The sequence below is a fragment of the Schistocerca gregaria genome, chromosome 4, assembly GCF_023897955.1.
Source record: "Schistocerca gregaria isolate iqSchGreg1 chromosome 4, iqSchGreg1.2, whole genome shotgun sequence".
Classification (NCBI taxonomy): Eukaryota; Metazoa; Arthropoda; class Insecta; order Orthoptera; family Acrididae; genus Schistocerca; species Schistocerca gregaria.
Window position 1 is genome coordinate 504,202,812 of NC_064923.1, and position 23,018 is coordinate 504,225,829.

A 23,018-nucleotide genomic window follows, 5' to 3' on the forward strand; every position below is an offset into this window, starting at 1 on the left:
CTACCATATAACCCTACCAAGAGAACAGTGTAAGACATGCCACCCCCTAACCATCTCAGTAACGACGTCACTCTTGTAACTTTCATGCTTTAATGTTTGTGTTTGTGTTTGTGTTATTGTCTATGTAGTGTAACTGTGTGCTCGTTAGTAGCTCTATGTGACCATTTTATATCTGTGTCGAGTCCCTAAGTGTATAATTACGTCCAATCCCTATCAACAGTACGCGTCTGACCTTCTACGAGTGGGTATGTTACATAGGAACTATTGCAGAAGACAAACTCTTACAGAGTTGGTTATCTAATTCGCCTTCCGTTATAGTAGTTTCATACCTGCACTATAGTAGTTTCATTCCTGCATCTACATACACTATGTGATCAGAAGTGTTCGGAAAAGGACCAAAATCATACGTTTTTCATACTAGGTGCATTGTGCTGCCAGCTACTGCCAGGCACTACATATCAGTGACCTCAGTAGTCATTAGACGTCATGTGAGAGCAGAATGGGGCGCTCCGCGGAACTCATGGACTTCAAACGTGGTCAGGTGATTGGGTGTCACTTGTGTCATACGTCTGTACGCGAGATTTTCACGCTCCTGAACATCCCTAGGTCCACTGTTCCCGATGTGAAAGTGAAGTGGAAACGTGAAGGAACACGTACAGCACAAAAGCGTACTGGCCGACCCCGTCTGTGGACTGACAGAGACCACCGACAGTCGAAGACGGTCGTAATGTGTAATAGACTGACATCATCTATCCAGACCATCACACAGGAATGGTCGAGCGGCTGCTCATAAGCCACACATCACGCTAGTAATAGCCAAACGACGCCTTGCTTGGTGTAAGGAGCATAAACATTGGACGATTTAACAGTAAAAAAACGTTGTGTGGAGCGACGAATCACTGTACACAATGTGGCGATCCGATGGCAGGGTGTGGGTATGGCGAATGCCCGGTGAGCGTCATGTGCCAGCGTGTGCAGTGCCAACAGTAAAATTCTGAGGCGGTGTTGTTATGGTGTGGTCGTGTCATTCATGAAGGGGGCTTGCACCACTTGTTGTTTTGCGTGGCACTATCACAGCACAAGACTACACTGATATTTTAAGCACCTTCTTGCTTCCCACTGTTGAAGAGCAATTCGGGGATGGCGATTGCATCTTTCAACACGATCGAGCATCTGTTCATAATACACGGCCTGTGGCGGAGTGGTTACAAGAGAACAACATCCCTGCAATGCACTGGCCTGCACACTGACCTGAATCCTATAGAACAGCTTTGGGATGTTTGGGAACGCCGACTTCGTGGCTGGCCTCATCGACCGACATCGATACCTCTCCTCAGCGCAGCACTCCGTTATGAAAGGGCTGGCATTCCCCAAGAAACCTACCAGCACCTGATTGAACATTGCCTGCGAGAGTGGAAGCTTTCATAAAGGCTAAGGGTGGCGCCAACACCATATGGAATTCCAGCATTACCGATGGAAGGCGCCACGAACTTGTAAGTAAATTTTTAGCCAGGTGTCCGGATACTTTTGATCACACAGTGTATATGCTCCGTAAACCACCGTTCGGTGTGTGGAGGAGGGTACCTTCTACCACTAATAGTAATTTCCTTTCCTGGTCCATTCGCAAATACAGCGAGGGAAAAACGACTGTCTGTATACATCCTCACAAACCCAGTTCCTCCTGCCTTCGTGGTCCTAACGGGAAATGTACGTTGGACGCAGCAGGATCGCTGTGTAGCCAGTCGCAACCGCCCGTTGTATAAATTTTCTCAGTTGTATGGAAAAGAACGTCGTCTTGCATTCTGGGTTTCCCATTTGGGTAAACGAAATTTCTCCGTAATACTCGTGTGTTGATCGAGCCTATCGGTAAACAGTTCAGCAGCACGCCTCTGAATGGTTTCGATTTCTTCCTTTAGTCCGATCCGTTGTGGATCCCAAACACTCGAGCGATATTCAAGAATGGGTCGCACTACTGTTCTACACGCAGTCTTTATTTATGGATGATCTTAACACACTCCCGCTTTTCACAGCAGCCAACAATAGTCTAACAGCGACGACTTCGCTCTCTCGCATAGAAATGGGTATCTTTGCTTTCAGCTAAATCTAGTAACGTCGCCGCACCCGAACTTCCCATAGTAAAATACCTACAAAATTGTGTAAAGTCAGTTGTCTGTATAATCTGCTGGTAATGTAACATGAAAAAATAATACAATGGCATATCTACACCAGTACAAGTAACGATTTTACTGTGTGTGTAGTAATAAACGCTCCACAAAGATCGCTCAATTCAAAATTAAGAAACTATGTAATGAGGCAAAATAGTGTCGTGTTATTATTTTATTTTAGCGGCCCGTTTGTTTTTCCACCCTACCAGCTGGTTGCACCAGCGCTGGTCAGGCACTTAAACTCGCCAGTGGACGCTGCTATTGGCGTACTGCAGTGTCACGACGAACGTTGTCAGGGTGGCGTGGCAGCCGTTAACCATCTGGTGGTACAATGTGACAGCAACATCATCCTCAAGTCAGCTCCGGATTTCGCAGGCAGCAGCAGCGGATGGATACTTTCACACGGTACCCGGATATGCCAGGCCTACTGGTTACTTCCGGAAGCCGCTGCCGCTGTGAGTTAGCTGCCGAGATGTGGAGCCTGAGCAGACGTCTGGAAGCTGGCTGCGGGCAGTAGGTACCTGGACATGGGTTTGGCTGTACGGAGCAGAAGCGGCGAGATCAACTTGAGCCAGCGCAGTGGGTCGCTGTGGGCAGCAGCGACAAGCGCTGGGCATGGCATTCCTCATCGGCCGTGCTTGTTATCTGTGTGGCTCAGAAAGGAGTTGGCCGCAGTCACCAGCTGAGGATGCTGCTCAAAGGATAGGCACTCTGTTGACGCCGACGAAGGCATACGAACACTGGCGAAGTGGTCAGGACGAGTGGATGGAATTGGACGCAAATTTAGGCACCATTATTGGAGGAGGAAAAGACCTAAAGTTATTCCCTATAGAATGGAGGAACTACCCACATTGCCGCCCGAACTTGGAGCACATTTCCACAATGCTAATGTCTTACAGAGGTCAGTCTGATAGCGGTGCCAGCTGGCCACCTATGTCACCTGATCTGTCAGTGTGCGATTATTTTGTGTGGGAAGCCCTAGCGTCTAAGGTGTATCGCATCAACCCTCATAGTCTCAAGAATTGCAGCAGAACACTTCAGACGAGACTGCAGCAATTCCAGCAGTCCAGCTTTGATCCGCCTTCAACAACTTGCAGACAAGGTCCCAAAAGTGTCAAGAGGTGAATGATGGTCACTTCCAGCATCTACTATAGCCGTATTAGTACTGTATTTCTTCCCCTATGCTGTGTTTCTTTGTACTCTGGAACCCCGATCTCCGGGCCGCTTTTATTTTCCCCACCCTGTACATCGTTGTGGAACCGGGGAAGCAGCTTGTGGGAACACGCAGTTGGATTGCGAAGTTCAACACTGAGTATGGCTGGCTGTAATACGGGAATCGTGGCAGCAGATAGTGTATTTTCCTTTGAATACCCATAAATTCAAGCTTTATTTGTGTTTAAGTGGCTGTACTGAAAATTAATGGCTTCGAATTTTACATCTTTATTCTTTATATCTACACATTTGGAGCCATCTTTCACAACAGGGCTCCGAAATGTAGCATGTAACATGGCGATGTTTAACACAATTTTGTCGGTGAGAGAGAGTCCGTCCACACACGGAACTTCCTCTCCTTCACCACGGCAATGCTAGACCACGCACGAGCGCTGCGACATCCGCAACAATCCGGCACCTTGGCTTCGCTATCAACGATCATACAGTTCCGACTTGGCCCCACGAGATTTTCATGTTTCCACAATAAGAAGAACACCTTCCAGGACTTCACTTTGATAGTGATGAAGCGGAGCAAGGAGAGTCAATCGTTCTACCGTAGACATGAATACTAAAGATGTAGAATGCTAATAACGTCTGTTTTATTCATAAACCTTTCAGCGTTTTCACTTCGAGGGCAGCACTTTTCAGCATATCCCCGTATATGGCACCGATATCTGTCTTATGCGGAAGGTCTTGTTGTACGTAATTGCCACGTTGGTTTTAGAATTGATACTAATCACACTTGACAATCTGATTTTGACCGTGTCAGGTGGCGCAGTTTTTATCACATTGGACTCACATTCGGGAGAACGCCGTTTCAAATCTGTGTCTGACAGTCCTGATTTAGGTATTCCGTGATTTACATTAAACTGTTCCAGTCTGACGCCGGGATAGTTCCGTTGAAAAGGGCACGGTCGATGGCATTCCCTATTCTTTAGTAAACCGAGACTGCGTCACGTCTCTAATGATCACACTGTCGACAGGATGTTAAAGTCTAATCTTCTTTCCTTCATTTTATATGTGACTGGGCCGACACACTAGCTACAAGGCAAATACATGGCATCCAAGATGATTCACCAGTAAAATACGGCAATAGTTCTGCTCTGTTTCATGCCAGAGTCCTGAAAGAAAGGTACATCTAAAAAACTGATGTAGTCATAAAACTGAAAGTTGAGATATAGTCTGTTAAATAATAACTTCTTGACATGAATTTATCAAGATAAAAACAATATAATTTCATTAACAACAGTAATACAAAGAAAATCACAAATAATTTGGTCATAAACACTTCCTTAAAATTCTGTTATTCCGTTTGTGTCATACAAGCTAGGAAAAATAAAATATCCCCAAAAAGTATTTACCATGAGACAGATGCGAAATTGGACGTCGCTTATGAACATCACAGAATATCCTCGCATTTGACAACTTTGTTGTCGCTGCAGCGTTGTGCTCTAAACTGTGGCACATGAGTAGCATCTCTGCCGGAGGGATAGCAGCAGCAGCGTTTTCAGTGTTTTGTTGTACCTCTACCACTGTTTGAATATTATTTGATTACACGTCTACCTTCAGTATGCTCCGCGGGTAAGAACCACAGAAAGGGGTAAGGCAATCGAGATGCTATTCGATTGCACTGTCTGAGCGGATTGTCCTCTCTTCACAGACACATGTGACAAGACTGTCAGTGAGTGCTGTTACTCCGCCTTCCTCATAATATCCATGCAGTCGTCCTCTGATGTAAGCTGATCTACCGGGTGATCAAAAAGTCAGTATAAATTTGAAAACTGAATAAATCACGGAATAATGTAGATAGAGAGGGACAAATTGACACACATGCTTGAAATGCAAAAGTTAACAAAATGTTCGACAGATGGCGCTTCATCTGATTAGAACAGCAATAATTAGCATAACGTAGTAAGACAATGCAAAGATGATGTTCTTTACAGGAAATGATCAATATGTCCACCATCATTCCTCAACAATAGCTGTAGTTGGGGAATAATGTTGTGAACAGCACTGCAAAGCATGTCCGGAGTTAAGATGAGGCATTGGCGTCGGATGTTGTCTTTCAGCATCCCTAGAGAGGTCGGTCGATCACGATACACTTCCGACTTCAGGTAATCCCAAAGCCAATAATCGCACGGACTGAGGTCTGGGGACCTGGGAGGCTAAGCATAACGAAAGTGGCGGCTGAGCACACGATCATCACCAAACGACGAGGATCTGTCGGACATCTTTTGCACTTCGTTTTTTTTTTTTTTTTTTTTTTTTTGTTCTAATAAAACCTCGTGTCTTTCCAAGCACGTGTGTCAATTTTTGCCCCCTATCTACATTATTCCGTGGTTTATTACGTTTTTAAATTTATGCTGACATTTTGATCACCCGGTACATACGGATTAAACAGTTTCTGGACATTCTGGTTAGCGTTAACAGTTTGGTCAAATAATTTTGTTGCGATGCGGACATCAGACATTGAGCACCAACCACCAATCTTGAGATTATATAACGGCTCTTCAAAGTACTGCAGTCAATTTTTTGATACATAATGGAGCATGTCATTTTAGTTCACGGACCTGACAGCTGCGCCAGGCTTCATCTGAAGAAATGAAAAACTGAGGATACAAAAGTCCAGGTTCCATTTCACTGATACACCACCGGCAGAATTCAACAAGAGAAAGTTCGCCTCGGCTCTTTAACACATTAATAACAGTAAGTTATGAATCATAAACCATGGACCTTGCCATTGATGGGGAGGCTTGTTTACCTCAGCGATTCAGATAGCCGTACCGTAGGTTCAACCACAACGGAGGGGTATCTGTTGAGAGGCCAGACAAACGTGTGGTTCCTGAAGAGGGGCAGCAGCCTTTTCAGTAGTTGCAGGGGCAACAGTCTGGATGATTGACTGACCTGGCCTTGTAACAATAACCAAAACGGCCTTGCTGTGCTGGTACAGCGAACGGCTGAAAGCAAGGGGAAACTACGGCCGTAATTTTTCCCGAGGGCATGCAGCTCTACTGTATGATTAAATAATGATGGCGTCCTCTTGGGTAAAATATTCCGGAGGTAAAATAGTCCCCCATTTGGATCTCCGGGCGGGGACTACTCAAGAGGATGTCGTTATCAGGAGAAAGAAAACTGGCGTTCTACGGATCGCAGCGTGGAATGTCAGATCCCTTAATCGGGCAGGTAGGTTAGAAAATTTAAAAAGGGAAATGGACAGGTTAAAGTTAGATATATTGGGAATTAGTGAAGTTCGGTGGCAGGTGGAACAAGACCTGGTCAGGTGGCTACAGGATTACAAACACAAAATCAATTAGGGGTAATGCAGGAGTAGGTTTAATAATGAGTAGGAAAATAGGAATGCGGGTAAGCTACTACAAACAGCATAGTGAACGCATTATTGTGGCCAAGATAGATACGAAGCCCACACCTACTACAGTAGTAAAAGTTTATATGCCAACTAGCTTTGCATATGACGAAGAAATTGAAGAAATGTATGATCAAATAAAAGAAATTATTCAGATAGTGAAGGGAGATGAAAATTTAATAGTCATGGGTGACTGGAATTCGGTAGTAGGAAAAGGGAGAGAAGGAAACATAATAGGTGAATATGGACTGGGGCAAAGAAATGAAAGAGGAAGCCGCCTGGTAGAATTTTGCACAGAGCACAACTTAATCATAGGTAACACTTAATTCAAGAATCATAAAAGAAGGCTGCATACATGGAAGAAGTAAGGAGATACTGACAGGTTTCAGATAGATTATATAATGGTAAGACAGAGATTTAGGAACCGGGTTTTAAATTGTAAGACATTTTCAGGGGCAGATGTGGACTCTGACCACAATCTATTGGTTATGACCTGTAGATTAAAACTGAAGAAACTGCAAAAAGGTGGGAATTTAAGGAGATGGGACATGGATAAACTAAAAGAACCTGAGGTTGTACAGAGTTTCAGGGAGAGCATAAGGAAGCAATTGACAGGAATGGTGGAAAGAAATATAATAGAAGAAGAATGGGTAGCTTTGAGGGATGAAGTAGTGAAGCCAGCAGAGGATCAAGTAGGTAAAAAGACGAGGGCTAGTAGAAATCCTTAGGTAACAGAAAAAATATTGAATTTAATTGATGAAAGAAGAAAATATAAAAATGCACTAAATGAAGCAGGCAAAAAGGAATACAGACGTCTCAAAAATGAGATCGACAGGAAGAGCAAAATGGCTAAGCAGGGATGGCTAGAGGACAAATGTAAAGATGTAGAGGCTTATCTCACTAGGGGTAAAATAGATATTGCCTACAGGAAAATTAAAGAGACCTTTGGAGAAAAGAGAACCACTTGTATGAACATCAAGAGCTCAGATGGAAACCCAGCTCTAAGCAAAGAAGGGAAAGCAGAAAGGTGGAAGGAGTATATAGAGGGTCTATACAAGGGCGATGTACTTGAGGACAATATTATGGAAATGGAAGAGGATGTAGATGAAGATGAAATGGGAGATACGACACTGCGTGAAGAGTTTGACAGAGCACTGAAAGACCTGAGTCGAAACAAGGCCCCCGGAGTAGACAGTATTCCATTGAAACTACTGACGGCCTTGGGAGAGCCAGTCCTGACAAAACTCTACCATCTGGTGAGCAAGCTGTATGAGACAGGCGAAATACCCTCAGACTTAAAGAAGAATATAGTAATTCCAAACCCAAAGAAAGCAGGTGTTGACAGATGTGAAAATTACCGAACTATGAGTTTAATAAGTCACAGATGCAAAATACTAACGCAAATTCTTTACAGACGAATGGAAAAACTAGTAGAAGCCGACCTCGGGGAAGATCAGTTTGGATTCCGTAGAAATGTTGGAACACGTGAGGCAATACTGACCCTACGATTTATCTTAGAAGCTAGATTAAGGAAGGGCAAACCTACATCTCTAGCATTTGTAGACTTAGAGAAAGCTTTTGACAATGTTGACTGGAATACTCTCTTTCAAATTCTGAAAGTGGCAGGGTAAAAGACAGGGAGCGAAAGGCTATTTACAATTTATACAAAAACCAGGTGGCAGTTATAAGAGGCGAGTGGCACGAAAGGGAAGCAGCACTTGGGAAGGGAGTCAGACAGGGTTGTAGCCTCTCCCCAATGTTATTCAATCTGTATGTTGAGCAAGCAACAAAGGAAACAAAAGAAAAGTTCGGAGTAGGTATTAAAATCCATGGAGAAGAAATAAAAACTTTGAGGTTCGCCGATGACATAGTAATTCTGTCAGAGACAGCAAAGGACTTGGAAGAGCAGTTGAACGGAATGGATAGTGTCTTGAAAGGAGGATATAAGATGAACATCAACAAAAGCAAAATGAGGATAATGGAATGTAGTCTAATTAAGTCGGGTGATGCTGCGGGAATTAGATTAGGAAATGAGACACTTAAAGTAGTAAAAGAGTTTTGCTATTTGGGGAGCAAAATAACTGATGATGGTCGAAGTGGAGAGGATATAAAATGTAGACTGGCAATGGCAAGTAAAGCGTTTCTGAAGAAGAGAAATTTGTTAACATTGAGTATAGATTTAAGTGTCAGGAAGTCGTTTTTGAAAGTATTTTATGGAGTGTAGCCACGTATGGAAGTGAAACATGGACGATAAATAATTTGGACAAGAAGAGAATAGAAGCTTTCGAAATATGTTGCTATATAAGAATGCTGAAGATTAGATGGGTAGATCACATAACTAATGAGGAAGTATTGAATAGGATTGGGGAGAAGAGAAGTTTGTGGCACAACTTGACCAGAAGAAAGGATCGGTTGGTAGGACATGTTCTGAGGCATCAAGGGATCACCAATTTAGTATTGGAGGGCAGCGTGGAGGGTAAAAATCGTAGAGGGAGACCAAGAGATGACTACACTAAGCAGATTCAGAAGGATGTAGGTTGCAGTGTGTACTGGGAGATGAAGAGGCTTGCACAGGATAGAGTAGCATGGAGAGCTGCATCAAACCAGTCTCAGGACTGAAGACCACAACAACAACAGTAAGTTTGTTAGGATACAGGTACAGGTCATTTTTATGGTTCTGTACATCAGATCCAAGTGGCAGAATACCTTGCGTCTTCTGTTCTGCCCCTGGCTAAGCTCCTGGTGAAGTGACACATGGTGCGGTAGGAGGCCGTTTGCGTCTTAATTTCGAACAACCCCGGCCTGACTTTTTCCGGAGCCACTGGCAACTTCTTCTGGGCTAAAATGTGGATTGTGAGGAACAGCAGGCAGAACATCTACTTTGTTCGCTCCTTACCCATTTCGTAGTATTCCACTTGCAGAATTGTCATTCTTCCTGGACAAAGTCCTGTCGTGATACCTTTGTGTTTTCAAGTCAACAGTTCTCTTCGCGTTCCTCCTGAACTCTACTTAAAAAGGAAGCACATCAAGTTTTTCTTGATATTATTTGACATTTTCAATGTGGAGATATGCGATCTGTTGATTTAGAACATGGGTGAATAAAAAATTCTAAGTCATGATCGCTAATTTTCTTTATTGACTGCCAGTTTCGGCTCATTCACATCTTCAGATCAATATGAAATGTGGCAACAGTTGGCTGACAGTTGACTTCTCTCTCTCCCTCTCTCCCTCCCCCCCCCCCCCCCCGCCCTCCCCCCTACCTCCCTTGTTCCTGTTATGAATATTAGAAGTGATACCTTATTTAAACTTACTCATGGGCGATGCAACTACCATTGCTGTCGGTAGTTTGCATACAGATGTAATATGGAGGCTCTAACAGTATTTGATTAGTGGTTAACGTTGTCAGTTTACATAACCAACAACGATTTTTCATTTTAGGGTGACTTAGCTCTAAGAATACGACGATGTGTAGTGATGGTCGCATACTGAACAATATTTTAGATATAGTGGTCGAAGTCTTTCTCTCTCTGTAGAGCTGCATTAACTGTGGCGTATCTGACAATAGAATACAATGCTAGTGCGAGCACAAGTGTTTTGGACTACAACGCTCAGCGCACATGATTTCCACAAGGCTCCACAGCAGACGTCAGCCACGTGTTGTCAAGTTGACCCAACGACATCATAAATTGCGAATGCAGTGGGAAGGGGTTCATTGAGATTACACCGTGGATCAGTGGAAACGCAGCGAATGTGAGGTGGAAGTCCCTCCTTACGCCAGGTACTTGTTAGTGATCCTGTACTCCATCGTCCAGACGAACGGGCGCAGACTAGAGTTGCTAGTATTACGTTAGGTTGGACTTTTATCTGGACTTCCATGTGACCCATGGTAGTAATCAAAAGTAACATGAAAATTATTGTGGACCACCTGCAGCCTCTCATCTCTTGTCTTCCCCGACGGCGAAGACATCTTCCAGTAGGATAACTACCACGTGTCACGAGGCCAGAAACGAGGTACAGTGATTTGAGAAGCATGATAGTGAACGTAAGTTGATGTCTTGAACATCAGATTAGCTTGTTCCGAACTCGACGGAAGGCATCTGAGACGTTACCGGGCGTCAGCTCAGCGCCCACAAACCACCGACCCGTGGCCTATGGAAATGCGTGACCTGTGCCTAGACATCAGGTGCTACGTACTTCCGGAAAACTACCCAGCACTTGTCGAATCCATGCCACGCAGCACCGCTGCTGTATTGCATTCCGAAGGTGGATCAAGACTCTGTTATGCAAGTGATCATAACGTTTACCTCACCAGTGTATGTCAGCAGCAAACACAAACGTTTACATACAATGAATCCGAAAACCCTAGCAGCAAGCAAAACTAACCAGTTATGGGTCGCGGGAAAACGTTCTGCTGCTTAAGACGAATATGGGCCGTCATTACAACCATTAGCACGTAGCCCACTGAAGTTATGTCCGCACGAACGCGAGTGTGTGGGCGCGCTCGCCCTCCCAACCCTCCCCCACCCCCACCACCACCACTCCAGGTGAAAGGTAGCTATGCGTGGTAGATCCTTCTAGTTGCGGTACCATCGAAGTAGTGGAGGATGTCAAGCAGTCACTACTTTGAAAACTTACTTTCTCACGCTCCAGCTTACTTCTCATGTCCCTATAATTGTTTTCTTATGGGTGTCGAAATTGAGGTTCCACGCCCCTCTTATTGTGTGCCACTCAGTTTGTGACGTGGCGCCAGCTCCTCGCGTTGCGTCACGCCAGGGGCTCGCCGCTGAGTCTGTTGACTTCGCACGCGCAATGTGGTTGTAACTGAACTTTGCATGCTTGAGTCAGTGTAGACGGAAATCTTTTTACTGTGGGGTACCCAGCTTTATAGGAATTATGTTCAGACTGTGCGCTGCAGTATTTGCGTTGCTAGTAGTGTTAGTGTTATGACATGCCTTTAGACTCCGGTACTGATACGACGACGTAGAGTTGAAACACAATCAGCAGTGTGCATTACATTGCAGACAGGCAACATCGGTCTGGTCAAGGTGGGCAGGACTTTATTCGTAACAGTGCTCGTGCTCTTCGCGAGTATCAACGCGTTAAAAGGAATACATAGAGATCCTACCTCGGCATCGGGGTTCAAGAACATGATTCGGAAGTTCGAATTAACTGGCGAGTTGGGTATTGCTAGTGGGAGTGGCCGACGACCAATTGCGCCACAAACTGTTGAAGTTATTGAAACTTCCTGGCAGATTAAAACTGTGTGCCCGACCGATACTCGAACTCGGGACCTTTACCTTTCGCGGGCAAGTGCTCTACCATCTGAGCTACCGAAGCACGAATCACGCCCGGTACTCACAGCTTTACTTCTCATTCTGGAAACATCCCCCAGGCTGTGGCTAAGCCATGTCTCCGCTATATCCTTTCTTTCAGGAGTGCTGGTTCTGAAAGGTTCGCAGGAGAGCTTCTGTAAAGATTGGAAGGTAGGAGATGAGATACTGGCAGAAGGAAAGCTGTGACTACCGGGCGTGATTCGTGCTTCGGTAACTCAGATGGTAGAGCACTTGGCCGCGAAAGGCAAAGGTCCCGAGTTCGAGTCTTGGTCGGGCACACAGTTTTAATCTGCCAGGAAGTTTCATATCAGCGCACACTCCGCTGCAGAGTGAAAATCTCATTCTGTTGAAGTTATTGTTGCCATGGCTGATAATACTGGACGCTGTGAGCGATCTTCGAGCACTCTATAATGGTTCGGATCTTGTACAACCATTTCAGCCCGTTGGGCTAGAAATAAATGTGAAAAAAAAACACGCGGAAACATAAGTGAGCTTATTCAGTCATGCCACAGCGAAAGACTCCGAGGAATTGAGCAACGACAATCTGATTGTATACAATTCTAAAACCAGTTACCTAACATGAAATCATTAACTGATATAATGGATTTCTTATTTATAAACCGCGATGGCATATTCCTCTTGACAAAATGATTATTGTATCACTAAACGCAAAACTGCCTTGCCAGCCCCCGTGGCCGAGAGGTTCTAGGCGCTTCAGTCTGGGACCGCGCTGCTGCTACTGTCGCAGGTTCGAATCCTGCCTCGGGCATGGATGTGTGTGATGTCCTTAGGTTAGTTAGGTTTAAGTAGTCATAAGTTCTAGGGGACTGATGACCTCAGATGTTATGTCCCATAGTGCTCAGAGCCATTTGAACCATTTTAACCGAAACTGCCTTCAGTCCTAAAGGTGACTTCAATACCACATTGGAGTCAGATGTGGTATGCGCTTTCCTAGCACAAGCTTTCGAAATGACTACCCAGCCAATTATGCGGACATCTACAGTGTAACGTGAACTCGTAAGCACGGTACAACCGGGAATTGTCAGACAAACAAAGCATTTCTTAAGGCGAAAGAAGAGATAACTGACATACAAAATATTAGGGCCGACTGAGGATTGTATTCTCGTCATGTAGATTTAGCGCCTCACATTTACTTTGATTTTACAGTTCATTTTTCTTCCATAACAACATAAAAGCTATTTACACCATTATTAAGTCTTTTTCCATTAATTAAGCCTATATAGGTATGGGCTACTCTATATAACAAATTTTACTGGACACCTCTACATATTTCATGTTCTTTAAGCATAGAAAATCGTAATACTTCGATATTCTTGCACAAATGGCATTAAAATTAATATTTGAAACATCTTTCTATTACTTTCGTGCCACATTTCAGTTATTCGCATAATGCTCCTTATGTCTTCCAATAATTATATTTCGTGATAGAATTAAGAAATTTTACCTTTATTGAAGTGAAACGTGGACGATAAGCTGTTCATACAAAAAGAGAATACGAGCTTTATGAAAAGTGATGCTACAGAAAAATGTCACCTGGTAAATCGAGTAACTAACGTGGAGGTACTGAATCGAACTCGGGTAAAAAGAAATTTAGGCAGTTTGTCCAAAAGAAGGCATCATTGGATAAGACACATTCTGCGGGCTGAAAGAAATCGGCATTTGCAATGGAGGAAAATGTGGAATATGAAATTGTAGAGCGAGATCAAAGAACGAATGGATGCTGCTTCCAGTAGTTTTTCGGAGATGAAGAGGCTTGCATAGTACAGAGTAGTGTGGAGAGCTGCGTCAAATCAGTCATCGGACTGAAAACAGCAACAACAACAACAACAACAACAACAACAACAACCACCACCACCACCACCACCACCACCACCACCTTTACTAACCAAAATTTTTACCCGTTTAGCCAGAAACAAAAATTCATAACCATTAAACATTCAAAATCGAAATATAAGTATTCTTTATACCAACTGAATGTAAATATCATTAACGTACGATAATTTCCATCCGCTAAACTTGTCCCAGATATTATTATCAGTAGTAGTAAGCAAAATCTAATTTCTTCATAGGATATGTGAAACATCACCTTCGTGGCTGTTAAAAAGTGCTTTAATTTCCACTAGTGGCTACATTCAGGTGAGGGGTGTCGAGGACCTTGGCGAGTGCTGTCGTACACTTGAACAAGGTCCTAGAACCAGTCACCTAAAGAGGTTCGGCGAACTTTAGCGCTAGTGGAACGTCTGAGATGATGTTTTACATGTAGACATTTAAAGTAATAGCAGCTGTGGCAAAACTTGTATAAAATTAAATAAATTAAAACTAATTAAATCTTCTCTGACAGAATTTATTTTCTTGATTAAGAGCAGTAGAAGAAATTATTTGAGCTTAATCCTATGCCCCGGGTAGCAGAAGTGTAGAATGTCCCCTGTGCCACATACTCACGAGGGAACCTTCTGGGAGGTGTATCGAGTTATGAGCTCCCACTTCGCCTGCTTATAGTGTGGGTAGGCATCTATCACGCCCTAAAATTGTAGGTGCCAATTCTCCCTCATTTTTTAAAAATTGCTTGTTAAAGTGTGTGCAGCTCTTTATATACGGAAAGGTTTCACTGTTGTGGCAAGTGAGCGAGCGAAATTCTCGTCCAGGCGACCCTAGTCCGAGACCCATTGTGGGACAGTGGGTGGAAATAATTGTTATAAAATGTTCCTACTATTTATGCTGTTGTTTGCCGTCCTCAACACTGGCTCTCTGACTACAATGTTGGCAACCAGAAAGTGATTAGCAAAACGTGGAGCCTGTAATTAGAATTCCTAGTGCCCACTTTATCTGAGAAATACATTTATAGCTACAGCTTATAGCTCTGATGAATTAGGAGATTGTGTGGGATTCATAATCGAAAACCATTCTCTCTAAAATGTTCACTATATTCTGAAAGTCACAGACCAAAAAGAATCTACACAATCCAACTACCAGAGCAGTTCAGAGTCTAATGCGCTGATGCAACTATAACTGTTCAAATTAAATGTTTAAGTGAATGCTCGCCATAATTTTATGATAATGTTCATCAAACGCCACACTAAATAATGGTAGAATGTCTGTCCTGCGGCAGCACATGAAAGACTGAAGATAGATCATCCCAGTCATCCCAGAATTAGAACATCACTAGAAAATGATTTCATGGTTACGCATATCCCGAGTAACTTATTACGGCATCCGAGGCTGTTTATAACAATGATACCGACGCGACGCGACTCCCGGCACAGGTGGTGCGCTAATCGGCGTCTGGAGAGAACTGGGGCTTTCTTTTTTTCGCGCAGCGTTCTTATATATAAAGCCGCGGTGCGGACGGCTAAGGGAACGCCTGATCAAATCCGCTCTCCCGACTAGAAGCGGGGTTAGTAATGCACCACTAAGTTATCGAATAAATCATTGCTTCCTTTGCTGACGGCCGATGAAGCTCTCAATTTAAATGTGCAATCAGCAAACAGGTAAGTAATCATAATAAAAGTCTGACGTGGCTAAGTCAAATATTTTGGGCGAGAGAATTAATTTAATTACACTACACGAGCTCTGAACTTACCCTTTGGAGATACGCTATCGATATAGTTTTATAGTTGTTCTGTTGAAACTTCTCACATCTTTATGATTATAGAGGATCGCCCTTCTACTTAAATTTAAACATCCTAGCCTTATTTATTCGCCTACTTAACCTATCTTGCTTCCTTAATTTCTAAGACAAAAACCAGGAAATCATGAATTTCAACTGAAATTTTAATTTGAGAGATCCAGAATACTGTTTCTACTAAATTATTATGCAAAAGGAATCTAAATATAAATTTTTAAGTTTCTAGCTCGTTTCTGTAGAGCCAATGATTTTTACAGAAAAACATCCAAATTTAGAAAATGGTTAAAGTTATTGAACTGATATTCAACACATATTGATTTAGTATTACTCCTAACATGCTAGAAACATTTCAGGTTATTTACTTGATTTTTAAAGTATTGCACAACTTTTATGACATCAGAGCTAGTCACAGCGGACTGGCTGGCACACAATGGAAAGACTGATGTGAATTTTATACGGCGTGAGTAGGCTGCTTCCCTACACCATCTATGCTACTTTTGTTTCCTTTTTTTTCAAATGCCCATTTTAATTTTTAATTAATCATGAAAATTCCGCAAGGAATTGATTAAAAAGAATTACAATCCTCTATAAATAAAAATTGCACATTGAATGTCAAATTTTGTTTCTATCTTTTGCGTTTTTTTTTAATTTTAACATTATTCCATAACGTCAATGCAGTGGCGTTTCCTGCGGACTCGAGAAAATACAGATGCGATTGCGATGAAAATGAATGTGTATTCGTACGATGTTTGTGGTGTCGAAAGTTTTGATTGTTTTTATAAAAAGTATCATCCGTCGGAATGTACTCATCAAAACATAGGAAATACCTATTAAATGAGGCATATTTTTAATCCCTCATTCGTTGGCATTTTTTATAATATTTCCTACCTCAACGGAATAAAATTATAAATACAACGAAAAAAAATTGAACAATAATAAAATACTTCAAGAAATTACATTAAGGCTAATTTCCTGTTAAAATAAAAAAACGCAAAAGATTGAAACAAAATTAGACATTCAGTGTGTAATTTTGATTAATAGAGGCTTGTAATTCTTTTTAATCAATCCCTTGCGGAATTTTCATGATTAATTATGCATTAAAACAGGCATTTGAAAAAAAAGGAAACAAAAGTAGCATAGACGGGTCTCGAACCAGGGTCGCCTGGAGGGGAGTCTCGCTTGCTCGCCACTCGGCTACTCGTTTACTTGCCACAATAGTGAAAGTTTTCTGTATATAAAGAGCTGCCCAAACTTTAACAGGCAATATTTCAAAAACGAGACCGCATTGGCACCTACGATTTTAGGGTGTGATATGTGCCTAGCCGCACCATAAGCAGGCTAAGTGGGAGCTCAAAACTCGATGTACCTCCCAGAAGGTCTCCTTGTCAGTAATGAACTTGCGAAAGACAATGAATAAGACAAATCAAATAAGATGGTTGTTTCATAGCATACCCGTATCCGATGTCTTAGCATCACTCGGCTGGTAGCCCTGTGCAATTGTCTGACGAGGCTGTTGTCGCTGTGCTTGTTGCAGGTCAGCGGTCTGAGGTTCGAGACTCAGCTGCGGACGTTGAACCAGTTCCCAGACACGCTGCTCGGAGACCCCGCCAGAAGGATTCGCTACTTCGACCCGCTCAGGAACGAGTACTTCTTCGACCGCAACCGTCCCAGCTTCGACGCCATTCTGTACTACTACCAGAGCGGCGGCAGGCTGCGGCGGCCCGTCAACGTGCCGCTCGACGTCTTCTCCGAGGAAATCAAGTTCTACGAGCTGGGCGAACTAGCCACCAACAAGTTCAGGTGCGCCTCTCACCACACACCACCCCACAGTGAAGCCCACATCACCGGACGTCGCGATCCTTCAGCCGAGCTTCACTGCTACTCAGGAACCCTTCCAGTCGCTCTTTCGACGTCCAACTCATTCGAGACACAAAGTTCCTATCATTCCAGTCACACAGATAACCAGTCAGGATGGAGCGCTGTAACAGGTTTCAACCAGTCAGTCTGGAGCGCCGTAATTGATTCAGAAATTTCTCCAAGCTTCACTTCTCTGCAGTGTAATATGGCAGAGCGAAAAGTTCGCGGCCTGAAAGAAAATTGTTCTGTCTGTCGTCTGCCTTAAATTGTTGACATTTGACGTTCAAAGTCCAAAGATCAACCGTTATAGTGAAAGGTACTGCCCGCATGGTCTCCATGATAACAGAAAGTTTAAAGTCTCTCTATGCCACAAAAATCACTTTAAAAAGTCTCTATCAAGTTTGGTACAAATCTCTAGCGTGTAAAAAAGTTCTTCTGTTTCTTTTCCCTATTTTTACGGCTTCCCGGTATGGCTTTCCAATTTCAGATCTTAGTCCTTCACTGTTTCAATGTGTTCCTTCCTCCTATCTTCACACCATTTCGTGCACTTTTAAAACTTTTCCCACAAGTATTTCTCTTTCCAGTACTTCTTCTTATCTTTCGTTATTCCTTTCCAAATCTTTCCTATTCTCTTCAATCCAAGCTGTCGTTAAATTGCTTTCTAATACGCCATCATTGCTTGCTTAAGTGTATACAAACGTCATGCTATGCACACAAGGCAGCAAGAGAATCTGTGACAATTGAATATATTTTACATACATACTTTCATATTTGCAAACAAAAAAACGAGATCTGCTTTGCGAGTCCTTGTCAACCGTTCTGCAAATATATCCAAAAATAGTAATCACCGCTTTCACGCTGTTTGTAATATATTTTATACGGTCTGATAAATTTCGTCGTTGCTTCTTAGTTTCCAAAATGCACAGTTTTCCTGAAGGCCTAATATTATCCATATGTCTTGCTTTCTAATGTTTCTAATTCATCAAGCTTATAATTTAATACTAGATATTGGCCAGCATACAGGGATTCCGGTTTCACTACTATCTTATAGCTGTTTATTTTTCAGTTTTTTCGCCGAGCTTTTCAGCTTTTCCGTCTTTTGTGTCGTTTCCCATAAAGCAGATTTTTCTAAATCGTTTACTTAAATAGTCTACCCGAAATTTTCGGATTTTTTTACCGTATGTACTTCTCCAGTACCTATTATTAAATATCTGGAAACCCCTTTAATATTTGCAAAATATTTTATTTTCTCTGCAGAGATTCTGCTCCTAATTTCAACCGGAGTCAAACATATGAATTATTTTTTAACGCCTAAATTTTTCCCATCCGGAAAATAGCTTCAAAATAACAGCTCACCAATTCTAACAACTAGTTTACTGTTGCCGGTCACAATTTATTTTGTTTCCACAACGCGTTTCAGAGATTTAAACCTCCATCATAAGGTAAATTTGTGTGTGTTAAAGCGACATGTACGTGCTATGTTTCTGACACTGGAGGAAACCCTGGCACTGAATAGAAGGAGAAGAAAAAGCAAAACATTATTTTAATATATGGTTAATAGTATTGTGGAGGTCTTTAATTTCAAAGATGAAAAACATATAAATGTGGGAGTAAATAACTGCCACTGTTGACAAAATTATTATTATAATACTTTTCACTGCGCTTAATGTTTCTAATAAACCATGAATTATGTAGATACGCCTACGAACTGTATGTAATTCAACAATCGTGTTAGAAAGTTGCTACGAAAGCAAAGAGAGCTTCGTAGCAAATTTAAAGGTAGTCAAAACCTCACCGACAATCAAAAACTGAACGTAACCGAAATTACTGTAAGGAGAACCATGCGTGAAACGTTCAGCGAATTCGAAAGTACAGTTCTGTCTCTCGACTTGACAGAAAATCCTAAGAAGTTTTAGTCTTGTGTTTAATCGGTAAACGGATCCAAACACTCTCTGATCTTACTGGCATCGAAACGGAGGACGACAGAGAGAAGGCCGAAATGCGAAACGTCTTTTTCTTAAAAGTCTTTTTTTTTTTCTTAAGCACTATTGGACCTGACAACTGAGGGCATCAGTCCCCTAGACTTAGAACTACTTAAACCTAATTAACGTAAGGACAGCACACACATCGATGCCCGAGGAAGATTCGAACCTGCGACCGCAGCAGCAGCGCTGCTCCGGACTGAAGCGCCTAGAACCGCTCGGCCACAACAGCCGGAGAATCAACATGAGTTCCCGAAACAATGATCGTATGAAATCCAGCTCCTCTTTAAATCCACAAGAGACAAGAAGCAGTCGATACAGGAGCGCAAATTGGTGCGATTTTCCGAAAGTGCAGCGCTGCTCCGGACTGAAGCGCCTAGAACCGCTCGGCCACAACAGCCGGAGAATCAACATGAGTTCCCGAAACAATGATCGTATGAAATCCAGCTCCTCTTTAAATCCACAAGAGACAAGAAGCAGTCGATACAGGAGCGCAAATTGGTGCGATTTCCCGAAAGTGTTGGATACACTTCCGCACTGGCACCTAACGAACCAAATTTCAGGCCATATTAGACCACATGTGTAATTGGACTGGAGAGTTATCCAGCGATCGTGACCATGATTATGACTTTTCTCGATATATCAGCACATACTTATAAGTGGCCTAATGGATAACGCAGTTAGTTCCACGAAACTTTTCGCGGATGATGCTGGAGTATACATAGAAGTCGAAACACTAGAAGATTGTAGAGAAGTACAGGAGTGTCTGCAAAGGAGCGCCGCCTGGTACAAGGACAGGCAGTTGACCTTCAGCTTAAACGAATGTTGCACATTGCGCATGGGTGAGTATAAATACCTATTATGTTGTGGTTACACGAGCGCAGAAAAATCACTGGGAGCAGTCACATTCGTAAACTACCTATGAGCAACCGTTCGAAGTGATTTAAAGTCCGGCTGCGTGACCGAGCGGTTCTAGGCCCTTCAGTCCGGAACCGCGCGACTGCTACGGTCGCAGGTTCGAATCCTGCCTCGGGCATGGATATGTGTGATGTCCTTAGGTTAGTTAGGTTCAAGTAGTTCTAAGTTCTAGGGACTGATGATCTCAGATGTTGAGTCCCATAGTGCTCAGAGCCATTTGAACCAATTTTTTTTATTTAACGTGGAACGAGCGCCTGAAACTAATCGCAGTTAAGGCAGATACCAGACAGATTTATTAGAAGAATTTTTCAGGGATTGTAGCCCAAACATAAAGTAAGGAGCTTACAAAAGCCTTGTTCGACCAAGAATTGAATATTACTCGTCACTATGGGATTCGTACCAGATAGAGTTGCTAGATGATATAGAAAATATCCAAAGAAGAGAAGTGCGTTTAGTCACATATTCATTTAGTAAGCGCGTAAGCATCACGAAGACCAACTCCAGTAACTGACGCTGTAAGAGACTCTTTCTGCATCACGGTTTCGAGAGCGTACTTTCTTGGAAGAGTCAATCAATGTATTGCTTCCTTCTACGCTTATCTAGAGGAAATACCATGAACGTAAAATTGGAAATATTCTAGCACTCACGGAGTAGCCTACATCCGTTCTTCCCGTGAACCATTTGCGACTGAAAAAGGAAGAGGAGAAGCGACCGTGGTATACCAAGTGCCCTCCTCAACTTACCGTAAACCGATTATCAGAGTATATGTGTAGATGCAAACAGCACAACAGAAAAAGGTGCCTGTGATTACTGTAGGTACCTTTACTATTACATTTATGTATTTGTTCATGTTTACAAGTAAAGATCTCCACAAAACTATGAGCTAAGTACTGAAATAGTGTCTTGCTTTTGTCTTCTGCTACTAAAAGTGCCACATTTTATCTCATAGTCGTAAACACGACACATACCAATCGTATTAATTCACATAAGTCCAGCTGATGATGGAGATTCAAGACTCTGAAACGCGTAGTGGGAATAAAATAAACTGTGAATGGTAACAATGAACTTGTTGTTTCAATAGATGTCGACAACTATCGTGGCAATGCCTGAGGTAGAATATTAGCATTTAAATTTATGACGTCATATCTCAAAAACTCTTAAACTCACTGAAATATTTTGGTTTTGTTGAATAGTGAAAATTTCACACGGAAACGGGGTTTTCCAAAATTGCCTATCGTATTGTGCTTGACATGTTAAAGTTCAGAAGATGCCGTTTTTCTTCTGTTATTTTTCTGAATTTTTGTCGTACAGAACTCTTAAGAAGGATTAAGTATGATCCCCCAATCTCCTTCAAAATTTCAGTAAAAATTCTCAAGGTTGAAATTTCTGTCGCGTCTCCCCTATACCTCCCTACCAAATGCAGTCATGGCACATTGTAAGGCACGCGAAACTAAATATTTCACGAGTATCATACTACAACGACTCGCTGAGAAGTGGCAGGCGGAACGATTTGGTCAGTGGAAGTGGTAACAGAGTGAGATCCGAGGATGCTGAGCTGTACGGGTCGCGGGAATAGTCTAACGCGCTAGCTGTCTAACGGCAATAAGTTTAAATCCTACTGTAGGCAAAAAAGCAAAAGCAGCTTGAAGAAGTCACCTTTTCAGTCAGTAAACATTTTCCTATTCTGCCACTCAGTATATATCATACATGAAGTGTGATAGTGATTACGTGCCTCGATCTGTTACTGCGGGTGTCAAGCATTCAACGCTTCACTCAAAACCAACCGCAGTCCGGAACCGTGCGACTGCTACGGTCGCAGGTTCGAATCCTGCCTCGGGCATTGATGTGTGTGATGTCCTTAGGTTAGTTAGGTTTAAGTAGCTCTAGGGGAATAATGACCACAGCAGTTGAGTCCCATAGTGCTCAGAGCCATTTTTTTTCAATCCCAACGCCATACAGTAATCAAAGTAGTGGCCTGAGGACTGTTTCCTTGTGTACCAAAACAGTCAAAGTCTGTGTCATCTGGCAGACAGGTTGTGGTTAGTGTTCAGAGACATAAAAAGGCGTCTTAGTACTGTGCTTCATGCAGATATAAATTCTTAACTGTCGAGTAGTTCAAATGGTTCAAATGGCTCTGAGCACTATGCGACTTAACATCTAGAACATCTAGAACTTAGAACTACTTAAACCTAACTAACCTAAGGAAGCACACATCACCCAGTCCTCACGAGGAAGAGAAAATCACTGACCCCGCCAGGAACCGAACCCTGGAACCCGGGCGTGTTGTCGAGTAGTACTCAAATGTTCTGAGCCAACTGTGCTGCAAATGAAATAAAACCATATTTCATCAGTTCACTTCACGAACCCAGCAATGTCTCAAAGGATGTAAAATAAGAATTGTTAGACTTCCCGCACTACCCGCCAAATCTGTGGCCTTCTATGAGTGCTACACACTACCGCGTCCTAGGACCTTTTGGTGCGACAAGCGTTTAGCACCCAGTCAAAGATTTTCGGCAACAGTGGATTTTAGACGTTTCGGAT

The 23,018-nt window shown here is 42.7% G+C and overlaps 1 protein-coding gene across 7 annotated transcripts in view; it reads left to right on the forward strand.

Annotated features, from left to right (window-relative positions):
- Positions 1 to 23,018, forward strand: part of LOC126268074 (potassium voltage-gated channel protein Shaker) — a 1,571,080-nt gene that overhangs the window by 1,202,295 nt on the left and 345,767 nt on the right. For all 7 annotated transcript variants that reach the window (XM_049973531.1, XM_049973530.1, XM_049973532.1 and 4 more), the window contains exon 3: positions 17,255 to 17,520. In XM_049973531.1, coding sequence (XP_049829488.1) covers positions 17,255 to 17,520 — 266 coding nt within the window. The remainder of the gene's footprint in view (positions 1 to 17,254; positions 17,521 to 23,018) is intronic.